This window comes from Scardinius erythrophthalmus (assembly GCF_964197995.2).
Source record: "Scardinius erythrophthalmus genome assembly, chromosome: 10".
In the NCBI taxonomy this organism is placed as follows: Eukaryota; Metazoa; Chordata; class Actinopteri; order Cypriniformes; family Leuciscidae; genus Scardinius; species Scardinius erythrophthalmus.
The window spans coordinates 34240648-34257350 of NC_138230.1; the positions used below are offsets into that span (position 1 = coordinate 34240648).

Consider the following 16703-nt stretch of genomic DNA (forward strand, 5'->3'; position numbering starts at 1 on the left):
CTATTTGCATGCTTAAATGCATTAGTTTGTGAGTAAATAACTATAGAAGAAAAAGTCGTGAATAAACCAATTAGAACTGAGTCATAAATAAACTATTAAAATTATTACGTGATTGTTATATTTTCAGTCTATAACTTGCAGACGTTTAAACAGCTGTAGAGTAAATGGAACTAGATTGTAGACAAACTTTAAATTGGCATGAAAAAGCCTTGCCAGAAAGATTACGATTTAAAAGCTTGAATTTTGAAGGTTTTTAGTTTTAGTTTAAGTTTTAGTTTAGTAGTTTTAAAAGTTTGAAGTTTCAGTTTAGAAATATTAGATAGAATGGAAAATTAGTCTCGATGGATTAGAAATAGCACATAGCAGCTAATGGAGTCTAATGGGCCTCTCCAACTGTCAAAATCTGAATTTAGTTTGGAGTTAGAATGAAAGAAAGAAAGATTACTTAGAAAGAAAGAAAGTTTTAAAAGCTTAAAGTTTAAAGTAGGCTAGTTTATATAGATAGATAGATAGATAGATAGATAGATAGATAGATAGATAGATAGATAGATAGATAGATAGATAGATAGATAGATAGATAGATAGATAGATAGATAGATAGATAGATAGATAGACAGACAGACAGACAGACAGACAGACAGACAGACAGGTAGATAGATAGATAGATAGATAGATAGATAGATAGATAGATAGATAGATAGATAGATAGATAGATAGATAGATAGATAGATAGATAGATAGATAGATAGATAGATAGATAGATAGATAGATAGATAGAAAGATAGAAAAATTTAGACAGTTGAAGTTTGAATAGTCTTGGCTCAATCTGAACATTTCGCAATGAAAGTCTATGGGACTTTTTCTTAACTAGTCCTAAATACTTGATTAAGACAGCAAGTGAAATGATTGGCGGAGAAATTCAAGACTCACGCCCTCCGTGATGGAATTTGAACTGTGATTGGCTGAAAGCTACCCGAGACAAGTTGCTATTGAAGTTCCTCAGTGCGCAGAAAGCCCGGCAGGCGCAGGCTGTAATTGGAGGGTAAAATGGCGCTGAGTTCTCAAGGAACAAAGAAGAAAGTTTGCTATTATTATGACGGTAAGAATTGCATTTTTACGGGTGAAATTTCGAGCTTTTATCCTCAGAGAAATGAAACCCGGTGCCTGCTCTGGATAAATTCTGCACAATGCTTAAGTTCCTTTGAGTGCTGCTTAATTGTTAGCCGGGTTTAGCCGCACGGTGCTCATGCTAGTGTTAGCCTAGCGTGCTATCTGCTCTTCATCCTGTTGTTCTTATTCACTGTTAGCAGCAAGTCTACAGAATGGAGCTTACACCAGCAAAATTCACACTTTCTTTGCCAGTGCGATATATTGCATACACTTTTCCACGTGTGTTCTTTATCTCCCGCAAATAGCGTCGATAAAATTAGCTTCACACTACGGGCCGTCAGAGTTCATATCAAATGAGCTCGTTGCTTTCATTGATGTCTTCACTGCTAGTAGTAGCATCATCACTCCAAGCGTGTGGGAATGATGCTCTCGTTTGTAACGGGAGCTGTTTTGTCTTTGTTTTTCCATGCTGTTTGCCGTTTTCTTCCCTTGTAGTCACGTATTGTGTTGTGGATTGTGCTAATATTAATAATCAGGGTGAATCTTGCAGTTGGCTTTGTGTCTAGTTCAAGGCCTGTTTGAAACATTAAATTCTTGCTGACTTTATAGAACAATCAGATATTTTTCAAAGAACATTTTAGTCTTCTATGTAACTAAGAGTATCAAGCAATATTCTGTTAATGATTATTATTATTTTTTTTTTTTTCTACAGGAGATGTTGGGAATTACTACTATGGCCAGGGTCATCCGATGAAACCCCACAGAATCCGGATGACCCACAACCTCCTGCTCAACTATGGGCTGTATAGGAAAATGGAAATTTATGTAAGGAAAATGCATCACTACTTTTTATATTTTAGGATTTTTTCCCCCAGGTTTTTTGCTGAGCTAATTTCGTAATTTGTTTGCACATTTAGCGGCCTCATAAGGCCAATGCTGAAGAAATGACCAAGTACCACAGTGACGACTACATCAAGTTCCTTCGTTCCATCCGCCCAGACAACATGTCTGAGTACAGCAAACAGATGCAGAGATGTGAGTTGATGTTTTTTCTTTGCTCAAGATGATCAGTTGTAAAGTCTTAAATGAAAAGACTGCTTTACTTTGGACTTTTCATGTCTTGGATGTACAGTGAAGGTGTTTCATTCTCTTTGCAGTTAACGTAGGGGAGGATTGTCCAGTCTTTGACGGCTTATTTGAGTTCTGTCAGCTCTCAACAGGTGGATCTGTTGGTAAGTGTTTTTATTTTCTCTCTCACAGAGTCTGCTTAAGGTTTGCTTGTGTTTGGCACAGTTACATTTTTTTTTCTTCTAATAATTCTCAGCTGGGGCTGTGAAACTCAACAAACAGCAGACAGACATTGCCATTAATTGGGCAGGAGGCCTTCATCATGCCAAGAAATCTGAGGCGTCTGGATTCTGCTATGTCAACGACATCGTATTGGCCATTCTGGAACTGCTCAAGTATGCTCTTTACTTATTTTTTTTTTTTTTCATAAGTCTCTTATGCTCACCACGGCTTTCTTTATGATCAAAAGTTCAGTAAAATCAGTAATGTTGTTAAAATCTAATTCCTGTGATGGCAAAGTTCCATTACTTTAGTCGTCAGTGAGTACGTTTACATGCACACCAGTACTAACCAGTATAACTCACAAAAATCAGCTTATTTGAATAACCTGTTGTCTGGGTTTACATGTAAACCAATAAGCCGACAATGCAAGTAAACCATGTTTACAGCACTTTATTAATAAATCAGGTTATTACCCGGCAGTGACGTCATAACGTAATAATCTGACTCGTTTCGTTTATTTTCGTTTATTCGGTTGTGATTTTTAAATAAAGCATTAAAAACTGAAGAGCAGTATTGCAACATGTCAGCGGGTCATATATTATCCTCCCATGCAGTTACAGATGCAGCATTTTGACCGTACGGTACGCTGCTGCTGCACGAGATGAGAGCACTTATTTTTTGGGTCAAGAAAGAATTTAAATTTGCTACATTTCCACCTTCCTTACTGCAAAACGCTCGCTCTGTCTGGATGCACTTAAATCCATACATGCGCACTTCAATAAGCCGACAGAAATCAGGTTAATGCGTTTACTTGCTGGGTGAAATCAGTGTAAGGGGCAAAAATCTAGCTGTGATGACCATTTTCTGTATTTTTGATAAAATAAAGGCAGCCTTGGTGAGCATATGACTTTTAAAAAGATTGGTGGTGTGTACAAATTTCATAGAATTTAAAGTCCAACTGAAATCAAAATTGACCCTATTTACTTTGTTAGCACATATTACTAGTCTTGTGGTGAAAAATTAATCCGTGCAAGTTAATACACAGAAAAAAATTGTTTGCCGTCGTAATCTTTAATCAAAGTCTGAAAAGTTACTTCCGGTCTGGAATGGCGTTTCTTCTCTGATGACATAGGTTTGACGGCTTGGGTTGGGAAACGCTTAACCACTCCCCTCAAACCGTTAGTCTGTTATGAGCAGAGATGGAGAGGAGGAGCGCTAGAGTAAAACCCTGCCCTCTGTTCAATATTCCTTTTCTCTGGGAAATACGTCACAACACTGGAGAAAAGTCGTTTGCAACTTCCGGTTCACGCGGACTTTTGAGCTCTTGTACAAAGAATCTTTTTGTTTAATTACCTCAAACACATTTTGACATTAAGCAAAGGCTTCTGTGACCGTTCCAGGTACCATCAAAGAGTGCTTTACATCGACATTGACATTCATCATGGTGATGGAGTTGAGGAAGCCTTCTACACAACTGACCGTGTCATGACTGTGTCCTTCCACAAATACGGAGAGTATTTCCCTGGTACCGGAGACCTCAGAGTAAGTCCCTGCAAGTTGAATGACTTTCGATAAAGCGGGCATGTAACTAAATATCCTTATTTTCTTTTTGTAGGATATTGGTGCAGGGAAGGGAAAATACTACGCTGTAAATTACCCGCTCAGGGATGGTATCGATGATGAATCCTACGAAGCCATATTCAAACCTGTGCGTTTGTAAACCTTTACATTCCATAAAAAGTCTCATTGCCAAAATGTGCAGTGAAATGAATGAGTGTTTCTGAATGTCCTGCAGATCATGGCCAAAGTGATGGAGATGTACCAGCCCAGTGCTGTGGTTCTCCAGTGCGGCGCTGACTCTCTCTCTGGAGATAGGTTGGGCTGCTTTAACCTCACCATCAAAGGTATCCAACTCAATCAAACCCCCAGATAAGTGTCTATGGGCAAGTTCACACTACAGGACTGTAAGGCCAGCCGAATTAACTATGCTTAACGAGTATCTGCGACCGCTACAAGCACTGATTTGGCTTGTGATCCTTGTGAGCTTGCCTTAAAGCTACTGATAGTTGTGTCTAACCAAACCCCATGTGGGTTTTTTCAGGTCATGCTAAGTGTGTGGAGTACATGAAGAGCTTTAACCTGCCCCTGCTCATGCTGGGAGGTGGAGGCTACACCATCAGGAACGTGGCCCGCTGCTGGACCTATGAGACGGCTGTAGCGCTGGACAGCACTATTCCCAACGGTGACTCTCTCTGATTGTTGTTTTGTTAGATTGTCATGTTTTGTTCTTTCGATGGTGAACACCCTTTAACTTCTTTCGTTACCTCAGAGCTCCCGTACAATGACTACTTTGAGTATTTCGGACCCGATTTCAAGCTTCACATCAGCCCCTCCAACATGACCAATCAGAATACAAATGACTATCTGGAAAAGATCAAGTGAGTGGAATTAGTTACACATACTCCTTTCAATTCTCACTTATTTGTATTGCTCTTTTCTCAATGCATATCGTTTCAAAGCAGCTTTACAAACAATGCTTGTTTCTACATTACATTTTATTTTTTTAGAGGTACAGTTCTAAGATGATACAAATCATGCAGTTAGCTAACGTCATGTTAGTTTAGGCAGAAACAATTACTGGGTTTGTGCTTTTGTTTTAGTCATGTTGCAAAAAACAAACTGATTTGAGTCTGATATGCAAATTTAAACTTGTATAATGAAACATCCATTACATATCTGCAGGTTATACATTGAGATGGTTTGATATTTTGTATTTTTTCCTCTCTACAGACAGCGGTTGTTTGAGAATCTGCGGATGTTGCCTCACGCCCCAGGGGTTCAGATGCAGGCGATCCCGGAGGATGCTGTTCAGGAAGACAGTGGAGATGAGGAGGACGACCCTGACAAACGCATCTCTAGTGAGTGCCAGCTTTATTCCCTTGTTGCTGGTTCTTATATCACTGACTGTCAAACACGGAAACAGTGTTTTCCCCTACCCTTGTTTTGGGGGGGACGCCCTCTCAAAACAACGAATTTTACTGTATACACTGAATTTCACAGAATTTGTCAATTTTTTGATGAATAAATAAAAAGCAGTTCGGTACACTTGAATAGTTCAGTACACTGTGAATATTAAACCGCAAAAAGACTATTTAAGTACGAATCCTGCATGTTCTGTGTGAATGAATGGTGCAGCTGACAGTTTCATTTACCACACACACACACACTGAAGCACATGTGACGCTTGAGCTGTTTTTTGCCTATAAGGACACGAATGCATGAACTTCATCTCCAGACTCTAGATCTGAATATTGTGTAAGTTTAATAATTGTATACGTTTCATGATTTCAATTAATTAGACATGCTTTTTGATTACTAACACCACGTACACCAATTTTACACCACGTATCTGTAACGCGCCCGCTCCACGACACTATTAGTTTCGGGGGGTCTTCCACCCCTCCCTGAAAAAATCCTATAAAAGCCTATAAAGTTTCCATAAAGGCTGAGCACAAATGAACGCTTGTTGTTTTTCTTGTCTCCAGTCCGTGCCCATGACAAGCGGATAGCCTGCGATGAGGAGTTCTCAGACTCTGAGGACGAAGGACAGGGCGGCCGGAGAAATGCAGCCAATTACAAGAAGCCTAAACGAGTGAAGACCGAAGAAGAGAAGGATGGAGAAGAGAAGAAAGGTGAGCCAACAGGTACAGCTGATTTCTTTTATTTCATATTAGCATGAACAAGTTAAACTTCTGAGATATTGCAATAATTAGCCCAAACTTACTTCATGCATTTGCATATTTTATATAAAAAAAAGCACTGCATTGTAGTTAAGAGAAATGAAATCAGTGTGAAATTGACACGCTGTCCTTCCCATTTGATACCAGATGTTAAAGAAGAGGAGAAAGCTTCAGAAGAAAAAATGGACACAAAGGGGTAAGTTCTCAGTGTGGGTTTTGAAATATGTGCCCAGGTTTTCTAGTTTTAACAAAAAGGCTTAATTGATTTTTAGAAAAAAAAAAAATTTCAGCAAGGAGACATTAAATTGATAAAACGTGATAGTAAAGACTTACAATGTTACAGAAGATTTATTTAAAACAAATGCTGTTCTATTGAAAGAATCCTACAAAAATATATTAAAATAGAAAAGCTTTTAAATTGTAATAGTATTTTACAATATTACTGTTTTGACTATTGTTGGTCAAATAAATGTCTCGTTGGTATACTATAGTATATATTGCAATTTATATTTGCTCTATAATATTTGCCAAGATAATTGCTTGAATTGTTTTTCTTTTTTTACAGGCCAAAAGAAGAATTAAAAACCGTCTGAGAAATGGACATTTGGTCCTCATGGATGCATGAACATAAATTGTCATACACCCTCATCTTCTCAAACGACAAACCCACATACACACACACACACACACACACACACACACACACACACACACACATTAGATGTTAGCTCTAGTCCTGAGCTAAGGACTGTAAATTATTTTGTAAGACTCGTTTTACTATTTGTAATCTAATGAAGCGGTATAAAAGTTTTTACATTTACAAGTGTGAAATGACAGATGTTTCTTTCTTTTTTCTCTTTTTTTTTTTTGTGTGCTTTGGAACCATGTTTGTTTGCCTCCCACCTTTAATCCTTACGTTACTGTTTACCAACAATAGCACCTCAAACAGGACCAGAGATAGCACATCTTTCTCTCCCATCATGGGAAGCTCTCCCCTTGAATTTCTTTTAAATCATGGATTGACACACTTATTGGCCGCTCTTATTTCGATTTCCCTGCAGATGCTGTTTGAGCAGTGTCCTTTACCTCGTTTTTAAGCGCTAAATGTTTGTTTTTATTAAGGTGTCTGTCTTGGATGGCTCTGTATTGAACTTTTTTCCCCCTGTCTAGTGGGGATTGGCAAAGACTTGCTGTATTGCTGTTAGATTCCAGATTTTTCTGTTGTGGTTACGCTAGCAGGTCAGTCACGGCTGACCAGAAATAGCCGTTTGGAGTTCCAGAGTTCAGTGGTTGTGAAATGTCCTTATTATAACAATGACTTTGATAAATAAAGAGAAACTCTCTGATATTTGTGGATTTCGTTTATCTTGCACAAACACAATATTCTGTGTTCACAGCTTGAGAATCTGGAGTTTTATACTGACTGCATCCAAACATTAACACTTTACACTGGTTGTTCATGAATCACTGCACTAATCAATGTTTTAACATTTCATCTTAATTTCTTTATTGTATGTAAATATATAAGGATTAATGGATATAAAATCAGAACACTCTTTTTGCACAATTTCTTTATAGGTAAAAATGTCTTACATTTAATCAACATTTTATGAAATTTTAAGCGTGGGTTAGAGGAATCATTCAGTCCTGTCAATCATCATTACTAGGGTTGCCAAATTATGGAAAGGAAAATAAGGGACACTCAAAATATTTGTACTGTACCACAGTGTTTCATTTCAGTGTCTGCAGTTAATGTGTATAAAAGGTTCTCAGACATGAACACATCTGGGTAATTCCGTTCGAAATCAACCAAATTTCAGAAACTTACCCAGCTCAAATTTTTTATTTTGTAAAATAAAATAAATAAAAAAAAAATCCTGAAGACAAATATAAATGAAGAAAGCCTAAATTTGAAATGTAATGAATGTATATTGACTGATTTGGAGTCAGACTACAGGGGGTAAACGGTTACATTAGAACAGCACTATTTTATTTTTACACAGAGATTGGTAGGTCTATGTGTAAAATCTTTGTTGTATATTATGGTAATGGTGACAGTTCAAAAATGTGAAAAAGCACTCCTGTTTTTTTTTTTTTTTTGCCCAAAGTTTGCATGCCTGTAACTCATGTTAAAGATATCATAATATTCCTCTAGATTCCAATTCTTTAGAAAAAAAAAGCTTTTCTTTTGGTTTCTTAATTTTTAAGACCCAATATGGAAATATGGATCTCAGTGTGGCTCCATGAGTAAATTGGTACACTTTTTTTTCAATGGTTGCACATTTTCTGAAGAAGAAATAATGTCGAAACTAGAAATGTATCTAATTTTTTTCTATTAACACAATTGCATATTCCTGTCTGAGTACAATACATAGAGATGTTGAACCGAGGTCCTGATTGTGGTCCTTTATCCTTCCTCTCTCTCTCTCTCTCCCTCTCTACACACACACACACACACTGACTGGCTTCAACCCTCTGTCTCCTCTCCGCCAATAGCTGGTGTGTTGAGAGTACTGGTGAAATAAAACTGCTGTCGCTGCACACTGGAGGTGGTTGAGGAGATTTATAATCAAAGAAAATGTATTACGTTATAGGAAACTTAATAGATTTTTTTAAATAAAATGTATAATAGTTATATTTATATTAAATGTATATTCATGTTGCATTTTGTTTCATAGAACATTCCCCTGACATAACCGTCATAGAGGCTCCTGCAAATCATTCATCACTCTTTCATTCTGTCACTTCTGAAACTGCTAGAACTTCCTGTCATGAACTCAGGCCACACATCTACTGCTATCTGCTAACACACTGAACCAAGATCATTTACAGCTTTTCTGAACTGCTAAAACACTAAATCTCATTCTCTGAACCAAATTCTCAATAGCCTAAACCAATTTGTAGAATAAATGACTCTTTCTGTAAAACATTAAACAAGTTCAGGTAGTTCATGCACTCTTTTTGCTCATTCTCACTCGCTAAAACACTTTTCACACTGAGATGCACTTGTGTTTCAAAACTCTAAACAAAGACAGGCAAACGTTTAACACAACTACAACTCTTGTCATCGTTAACACACAACGACTCAAAATTGTTAACACTTATTTCTAAAGATGTGACCAAACCAACTGTACATAATACAAGTCAGTTTAAAGTGCCAAAATCGACTCAAAATGTTACACTGAATGTTGATACCCAATGGATGGAAACAATATAAGAGGGAGAGTGTGTGTATAAGAGGAGGTGAACAAGCAGAAAGAGGATGAGGACGAGAAAGAGCAAGCGTGGAGAATGTTGTCAAGGCTGGATCTGCTTTAAGTTTTTCCCTTTGCCTGCAGAGACAACATTGTCTGAGAAGTGGACAAACTCCTCCGGCCGGACCCAACATGAAGACATTATACTGAAGCAGAATCAATCTCTCTCACTGACCTTGATTTTGCAACTCTTCTGAGTGTACTTTACTGTAACATGCTTCTCACTTAGACTTTTTACTGTAACCTTTTTGGCTTTTGCAGTTGGGTCACTGTATTTTCACAGTATGCAAGTGCTGAATATACAGACATTCAATACTATACAATATTCAGTACAACACTACACTTGCAGTGCATACAATATACAATTTATTCACCTTACTACTGTAAATTGTCATTACTTTTTTATGTAATTGCAAAATTTGTTCACTTTATTACATTATACTTTTTTTCTGTAACTCAATTTTTTGATGTAGTGTCTAACGAATGATCTGTAGTGTTTATAAGATTGACTCGCTGTGTGTATGATCTGAAAGCATTGTTTGATTTTGAGCACTGATAAAATGGTTTGATTTAGCCAGAAGAGTCAGAAGTTCTCTGAATGTGGTTTGAAAAATTGGTTTTGTGTTTAACGTTTTGAGAAAGTGAGTGATAGTTTCAAGAAATGTGTTTCAGCAATTCAGAAAAACTGTAAAACTATTAGATACTGGTGATGTTTTTCTCTTGAGTGGCATAAGGTTTCAAAACAGTAAGTCTCAATTTCTTAAATCAAATGATTTGGCCAGTTTAACATTGTGCTGAATATACCCTGTTAATGTGTGTAATAAACAATAGTACAATTAACCCAAATGAATGCAGGCGAAAACCATTTTGTTGTTAGTTCATGATACCCAACATATTTTACTGCTAACCTTGTATTAGTTAAACCAAACATGCCAATATCAGCATGTTTCTACAGTGATGCAGTAACAAAACAGGCCATTTTATATCTCAAACCCAGTTTATTCAGAATGCTAAATTCTTTAAATACACATTGCATCAAATGCTTTAAATGCAATATTAGTATGAAGGTGGCCGTATAAAACTCCATGTTTGGCCTTGTGTAGTCGATCAGGTGTTACCGGTGTGTCCAAATGGTGGTCTGTCTTGGATGTTGGGAATGCTGGCGGTCACTGGTTATTACGCCTCAAGCTCAAAATCAAAATAGTGTGGATCGAAGTAATGAATTCTGACGTAACCATCCTCTCCTCCACTGCTATAACTGTGGGTGGAAGAAGGCAGGGAAATATTTAACATGTAGAATAAAAGAATTAAGGATAACAATGGCAAAACACTATGACAGCAGCTCAGAAAAACAGTTCTATGGTCAACTTTACAATAAAGTTTCATTTGTTAACATGCAGTATCATTAACTAGGAGCAATATATTTTTAGCAATATAGTTAATTTTAGTGCAAGGCAGCGATTAATCGCATCCAAAAAAGTTTGTTTACACATAATATATGCGTATACTGTGTATAATTATTTAGTTTATATAAATACACACGCATGTATGCATGTGTGTATGTGTATGTATATATATGTATGTGTATATATATGTATATGTATATGTGTGTGTATATATATGTATGTGTATATATATATGTATATGTATATGTGTGTGTATATATATGTATGTGTATATATATATGTATATGTGTATATATATATGTATATGTGTATATATATATGTATATGTGTATATGTGTATATATATATATATATATATATATATATATATATATATATATATATATATATATATATATATATATATATATATATATATATATATATATATATATATATATATCCACACACACACATACACACATATACATATATATACACATGCAAATATTTTATTCAAACTTATTTTTGGATGCGATTAATTGTTGCCCTTACCATTCATTTTTTTAAATCAAAAGTTGTTTGTTAATAATGCACTGTGAATCAACATGAACAAATTTTATTTTTATTTACTAACATTCACAAAGATTAATAAATGCTGTAAAAATATATTGCTCCTAGTTAATATTAACCTCATCCTCAACTAACGTTAACAAATGGAGCTTTATTGTAAAGTGTTGTCAAAACTTTAAAGTGCCCATATTATGCTATTTTAAAGATTTTAGCATAATTAATAGCACCCAAGGTAAAAAAAAAAATTTCTCATAATATACTTTGCAGCATCACATTTTTTTTCTCATTATCTGAAACCGTTTGATAAAGGATTCGATATCTTTAAACCCCTCCTTTCTCAGAGCCTACTCTACTCTGATTGGTCAGAAGGGCTCAGTCTGTAGTGATTGGTCCACAGATAACAGCGTGTGTTGAAACCCCATTAGCATATCTGAATTTCAGCTCCAGAGGCTTCCTAAACTCAGGTTTTACTGTGTCAATTCCAACCCGAGTTCTCATCCTTTGGAAGTGCATGCAAAGTGGATTTGTTCTCGCAGCGCAGAAAACAGCGTCTTCACGACATGTCTACAATATCTGCCAGGCCTCAGCTACAACTACAGTGTTTGAGGGCGGGTCAAATTAAACGTTGTTCACGGACAGTCAATGAAGACCACACACATTATGCAAATCTGTTACAAACCTACGCAGGTTTGTGCAGGAAGTGAGTCTGGAATTACTGACGACTTGTAACAGGCAGTTCAGAATCGGTTCTTTTGGGAGACAATAGCCGCTTTCCAACCAGAGGAACCTTTTCACAGTTCCTAGAACTATTGGCTAAAGTACCCGGATGTCGGTGTGTTCGCACCGCAGGAACTAGGAATGATTTTAGTTCTAGGAACTCCATTTGGAGGAACTAATTTAGCTCCTACTTCAGAGTAGGGTCTGAACCAGCACTATAGCACTATAACTACCCGTGACGTTAGTGTACGCTGATTGACCGAACGCACGCGGAACACCAGCACCCGCCATTTTTAAAACAGCTAGAATGTAAACACACAGATTATAGCCTATATATTTACTCCAGAAACGAACTATACAAACATGGAAAACAGGGTCTCTAAACCTTTATGCTGAAGAGAAAATCCAACGCAACTTTGAGGGGACCAAGTCAAACATGATTATGTATTTCTGCCCAGCTAGCAACACTGAATATCAACCACACGGCATAGGCTAATAACCTTTTTTTCATATACTGTCTACTTTCTCTAACAGTTCTATCTAATACCATATTAAACAGTACTGTGTTAAACAGATCGCTAACTAATAAACACAGAGAATGCGAGCATTGTTTGCTCTGGCGTTCTCAGCGCCGCCAAAATAAAGGTCCGTCGCGCCGTCAAAATAAAAGTCACCGTGCTTGCGTCACTCCCTTACCCCTCCTACCAGTTCCAATGGCCACTTGGCCAGTGCGAACGCAAACAGCAAAACCGAGTTTGGGGGAGAGTAGTTCTTAGAACTGTTTAGAAGTGGACAGTTCCTGGAACTAAGTTCCTGTAACTACTTGGTCGGAAAGCGGCTAATAACTCCATTTCGTTGATGTTGAAACTTTGCAGACCCTTTTCATTCACAAACAGCTATGTAAATTACTACATGAAAGGTAATATCTCAAAACGCATGATAGGGGCACTTTAAATGCACACATGAAAAAGTTGAGTACCTTTTCCCATCTGGGTGGAATGCCACACAGTTGATGGGGCCGAAGTGTCCCTTCACACGCCCAAACTCCTCTTCATAAGCCGCATGGAAAAACCTAGAAGAGAGTGGCAGTGCTGGATAAGATTTTTTTTTTTTAAACCATTACATTTTCACGATTGTACTTTTTTTTTTTTTTTAAACCAACCCTGGAAATCACATTCAAATTAAACACACTAACCTGGCCTCGAATTTGCCGATCCTAGTGGAGGTGGTTGTGACTTCCATGGCCTCCTGACCACCTCCCATCACCACCTGAGCAACACATAACACTGCTATTAACAACGTCAAAAACATTTACACGAATAACACGCAAGTTCAGTGCGAGGGAAAATACAGTACGTTTCAGAGACTTACGTGATCCATGATGGGCGAGATGGCTGAGGAGTTAACAGGTCGCTCTGTTTTGAAAGTTTTGATGTGATCGAGGGTTGCGGAGTCAAACAACTGAACAATGAGGGAAGCGGTATGTGAGTCAAACTAACCAGGATTCATTTCAGCCAGAGTTTATGATTCAGTTTCCAACACAAACCTTGGCAGTACAGTCTTTGGAGGCAGTGATGACCATCGTGAGATCCACAGATGACTGGATGTCATTGATTTGTTTGGTGTGTTCCTTTGCCTTCTTCAGAACCTCTCCTGACTAAAGAATCACATACATTAGACAACTGGGCATTATGATGAATGTGACGGAATATACACGTTCACAGAGTATACATATTTTCAAAAGTCTGAGGTTGGTCATTTTTTTAACAATAGACACAAACCTTAGCACTGAACTGGTTAATTTCTCCATTTTCATGGCCAGCAATCACAAACTCTCCCAGCGGACCCCATACAGCACTGGTGATCTTTGATTCACTGCAGGGCACAGACATATATGGCTGGTTGTCCTCTGTGGGAGAGAAACAAAACATCAAGACCTGTGACAGGAAGCATCACCAGCACTGCTTTAATCACCAGTGGTCGAAATACTAACCGATTTGCTGAGGGTCTCGGAGGTCGAAATAGTTGAGAAAGCATTGGTAGCCCATCTGCTTGTCTGTGGAAAACATGATGATGTTCCCACTGAAGTCGAAGCCACACGTCCTCACCGCCGAGCTGGTCTCCAGCAGAGCCAGCTGCTTTCCTGAGGGAGTCAACACACAAACATCATTCAAGACACTGCTTGTTAACATAGAATTTACATTGACATTTCATATTAAGGGATACTTCACCGATTAGCATTAAGCTTTTTATCAGTAGAAACCCGGTGGTATTTTCAAATGACTGTGCTTCCCTCCCTCACGTCCCCCTGAGACGAGAGATTTCTGTATTGTGTGTCTGGAAAAAAACCTCAGATGGCGGAAAAATCATAATTTTGTGTCATTGGAGGCTTTTTTGGCCAGAGGTTAGAGACTAGTAGGAGCTAGCGCCACATGTTTTCAACCCGCCCACAGGGGGTGGGATGTCACGATAAAATGGCGTCTTTTCAGTTTCGAGTCGACTAGTAGCCTAGTTGTATCATTTCTTCCGATACTGCCCTCTGTAACTGGTAGGTGCGTAGGTGTAACTGGTAACTTAGGAGTGGCTTTATAGGGCAGTGAAGCAAGAGCATTCTGGGAGTTGTTGTCTTTCATCCACATGAGCCAAAAATACATTTTCTGGCTTTTCTCAGTCTAGAGGGCACCAACTTCTAAAATAATTTCACATTTCTACTACATAAATGACCCAATTTAAATACACATTCATCTTTCAAGCGGTGAAATATCCCTTTAGTTCTCTTGGCATGGTTTGTGAAAACACTGGACAAATACAGTAAAGACATGATGTTAAATTTCATACAAAAAAATTAAATAAAAAAACACCTTTGATGAACATTTCAATTTCTTAATTAAAATATTTTTTAACATTCTCTGTGGGGGCTTAAAATTTAATGTGTAGTTGGTGACTGTAAAAAAATTATGAACATTTTGAATTGGTTAATAATAATAATTTGATTTTAACATATAAAACAATATGCAGGTAGTCTGACGAGACTGTAAAATAAATGTGAAAAAGAAAAAAACATTAAAATGCTGAAATTGAGAAAATTTTGAATAGTTTAGAAATAATAACAATAATAATTACAAGCCAATGTAGTTTGATTTTAAAATATTAATATTTTAAAAACAGTATTTTGGACTGTGTACAGCGATTAAAAAAAATGTGGGTGGAAAAAACATCAAAACCCTGAAATTATTCACATATTTAGAATTTTAAACTGCCATTTTGTTTTAAAATATTAATATTTCAAAAAAAAATAATATTAATATTAATATTGAAAAAAAAGCATTGATAATTTAGAATTGTTTGTTTGCAAATAATAACAGTAATAGAAGCAAGCTACCGCAAATTCATTTTACAATATTAAAGTTTAAAAAAAATATAATGTAAAATATTAAATAAAAAATTAAAAGGAAAAAATAAAAGGAAAAAGTAGCGATTGTGATTTTGCTTTTTAACATAAAAAAACGTATCGTTTTGTTGTTGTTATGTGTCAAGAAAAGCACAAAACAGAGATAAGTATTTGAGTATTTTATATTGTAATAAACTGCAAACCTGTTTCGCAGTCCCAGAGCCTGCAGCTGTTATCAGCAGATCCAGTCAAGACGTTCTTTGTGTCCCCTTTGAAACACGTTAAGAAACATTTTTCCAAAAACAAATGACAAGTAGTAAAGAATGTTGCAGGTGAAATATTCAGATACACCCAAAAGTCTCAGGAAAACAATATTATAATGAAATTCATCTAGCATTTCTTCAACACAGAAGATCTTTTAGGAAGGATACAGTCAACATCCACACACCAGACGGCACCAGTGTGTCCATTATAAGTGCCGAGCCTTTCTCCATTGACAGAGTACCAAACATTGGCAATCTAAAACGACAATGTATGTGCAAAAACAATCACAAAAATGCATTGAAAAATTGTGATGTTGTGGTTGTAGTTTATCACTTACCGGATCCTTGGCCACTGAGAACAAGAGATCTCCCTCTCTGTTGTATTTGATCTGAGTGATGGACCTCTCATGGCCCTGCAGAAGAATGGGTTTCTATAGGAAATATAAAGCATGAGTGTTTAGTGTTCATGATGTAATACATGACAGCCGAGTAACTGTAGTTACACAGGATTGTATGCCTTGCAGTAAGTGTTCTTGCTCTTCCCCATAATGTCTAAATACAGCTAAAGCTACAGTAACAATACAGCCATCAGCTTCACTTTACAATCATATGAAGAATATTTGGCCAAATGTAAAGCTTAGCATCTGTTAGCTAATGAAGAAACAACGGTCAACAGACTTCCAGTGCGTCTACATTACATTTAATAGCTCAAGTAATAAGTAGACCTATGCTTACCATTATCCCCGGGTTCGTGTGGGCAGAATATGATCGAAATATTATTTCAATCTGCCGTAGAAAAACACAGTACGCGGTACGCGTGCTCAACTGCGCCCGGTTAAAAACGGAAGAGACAGACTTCACTTCCGGTACAGAGAAAAATAAGTCCCTATTGAACAGTAAACCATTCTAACGGTCCGGTAACATCATATAAGAATAGAAAACGATACATTTCTTAGCGCTGGTTTCATAATAACACATAG

At 37.0% G+C, this 16703-nt stretch overlaps 2 protein-coding genes across 3 annotated transcripts; one reads left to right on the forward strand and one right to left on the reverse strand.

Annotated features, from left to right (window-relative positions):
- The first annotated feature begins 949 nt into the window (after positions 1-949).
- Positions 950-7486, forward strand: hdac1 (histone deacetylase 1). 2 transcript variants are annotated; one of them, XM_081376380.1, is made up of 14 exons: positions 950-1099; positions 1823-1935; positions 2028-2145; positions 2268-2342; positions 2435-2573; positions 3801-3942; positions 4016-4108; positions 4196-4304; positions 4502-4642; positions 4730-4838; positions 5191-5318; positions 5946-6104; positions 6288-6336; positions 6706-7486. In XM_081376380.1, the coding sequence occupies exons 1-14, from the start codon at positions 1048-1050 to the stop codon at positions 6731-6733; spliced, it is 1455 nt and encodes a 484-aa protein (XP_081232506.1). In that variant the 5' UTR covers positions 950-1047; the 3' UTR covers positions 6734-7486. The 2 variants fall into 2 exon arrangements, with proteins under 2 accessions (XP_081232506.1, XP_081232507.1); XM_081376381.1 differs by having other exon boundaries at positions 975-1099; positions 5946-6092.
- A 2886-nt stretch (positions 7487-10372) lies between these two features.
- On the reverse strand, positions 10373-16683 carry eif3i (eukaryotic translation initiation factor 3, subunit I). Its single transcript, XM_081376157.1, has 11 exons — positions 16459-16683; positions 16062-16154; positions 15892-15979; positions 15664-15729; positions 14063-14212; positions 13851-13978; positions 13616-13726; positions 13441-13530; positions 13265-13338; positions 13049-13141; positions 10373-10652 (listed from the first exon to the last, which is right to left on the reverse strand). Exons 1-11 carry the CDS (start codon positions 16459-16461, stop codon positions 10571-10573), a joined length of 978 nt encoding a protein of 325 aa, XP_081232283.1. The 5' UTR covers positions 16462-16683; the 3' UTR covers positions 10373-10570.
- Positions 16684-16703: the final 20 nt, after the last annotated feature.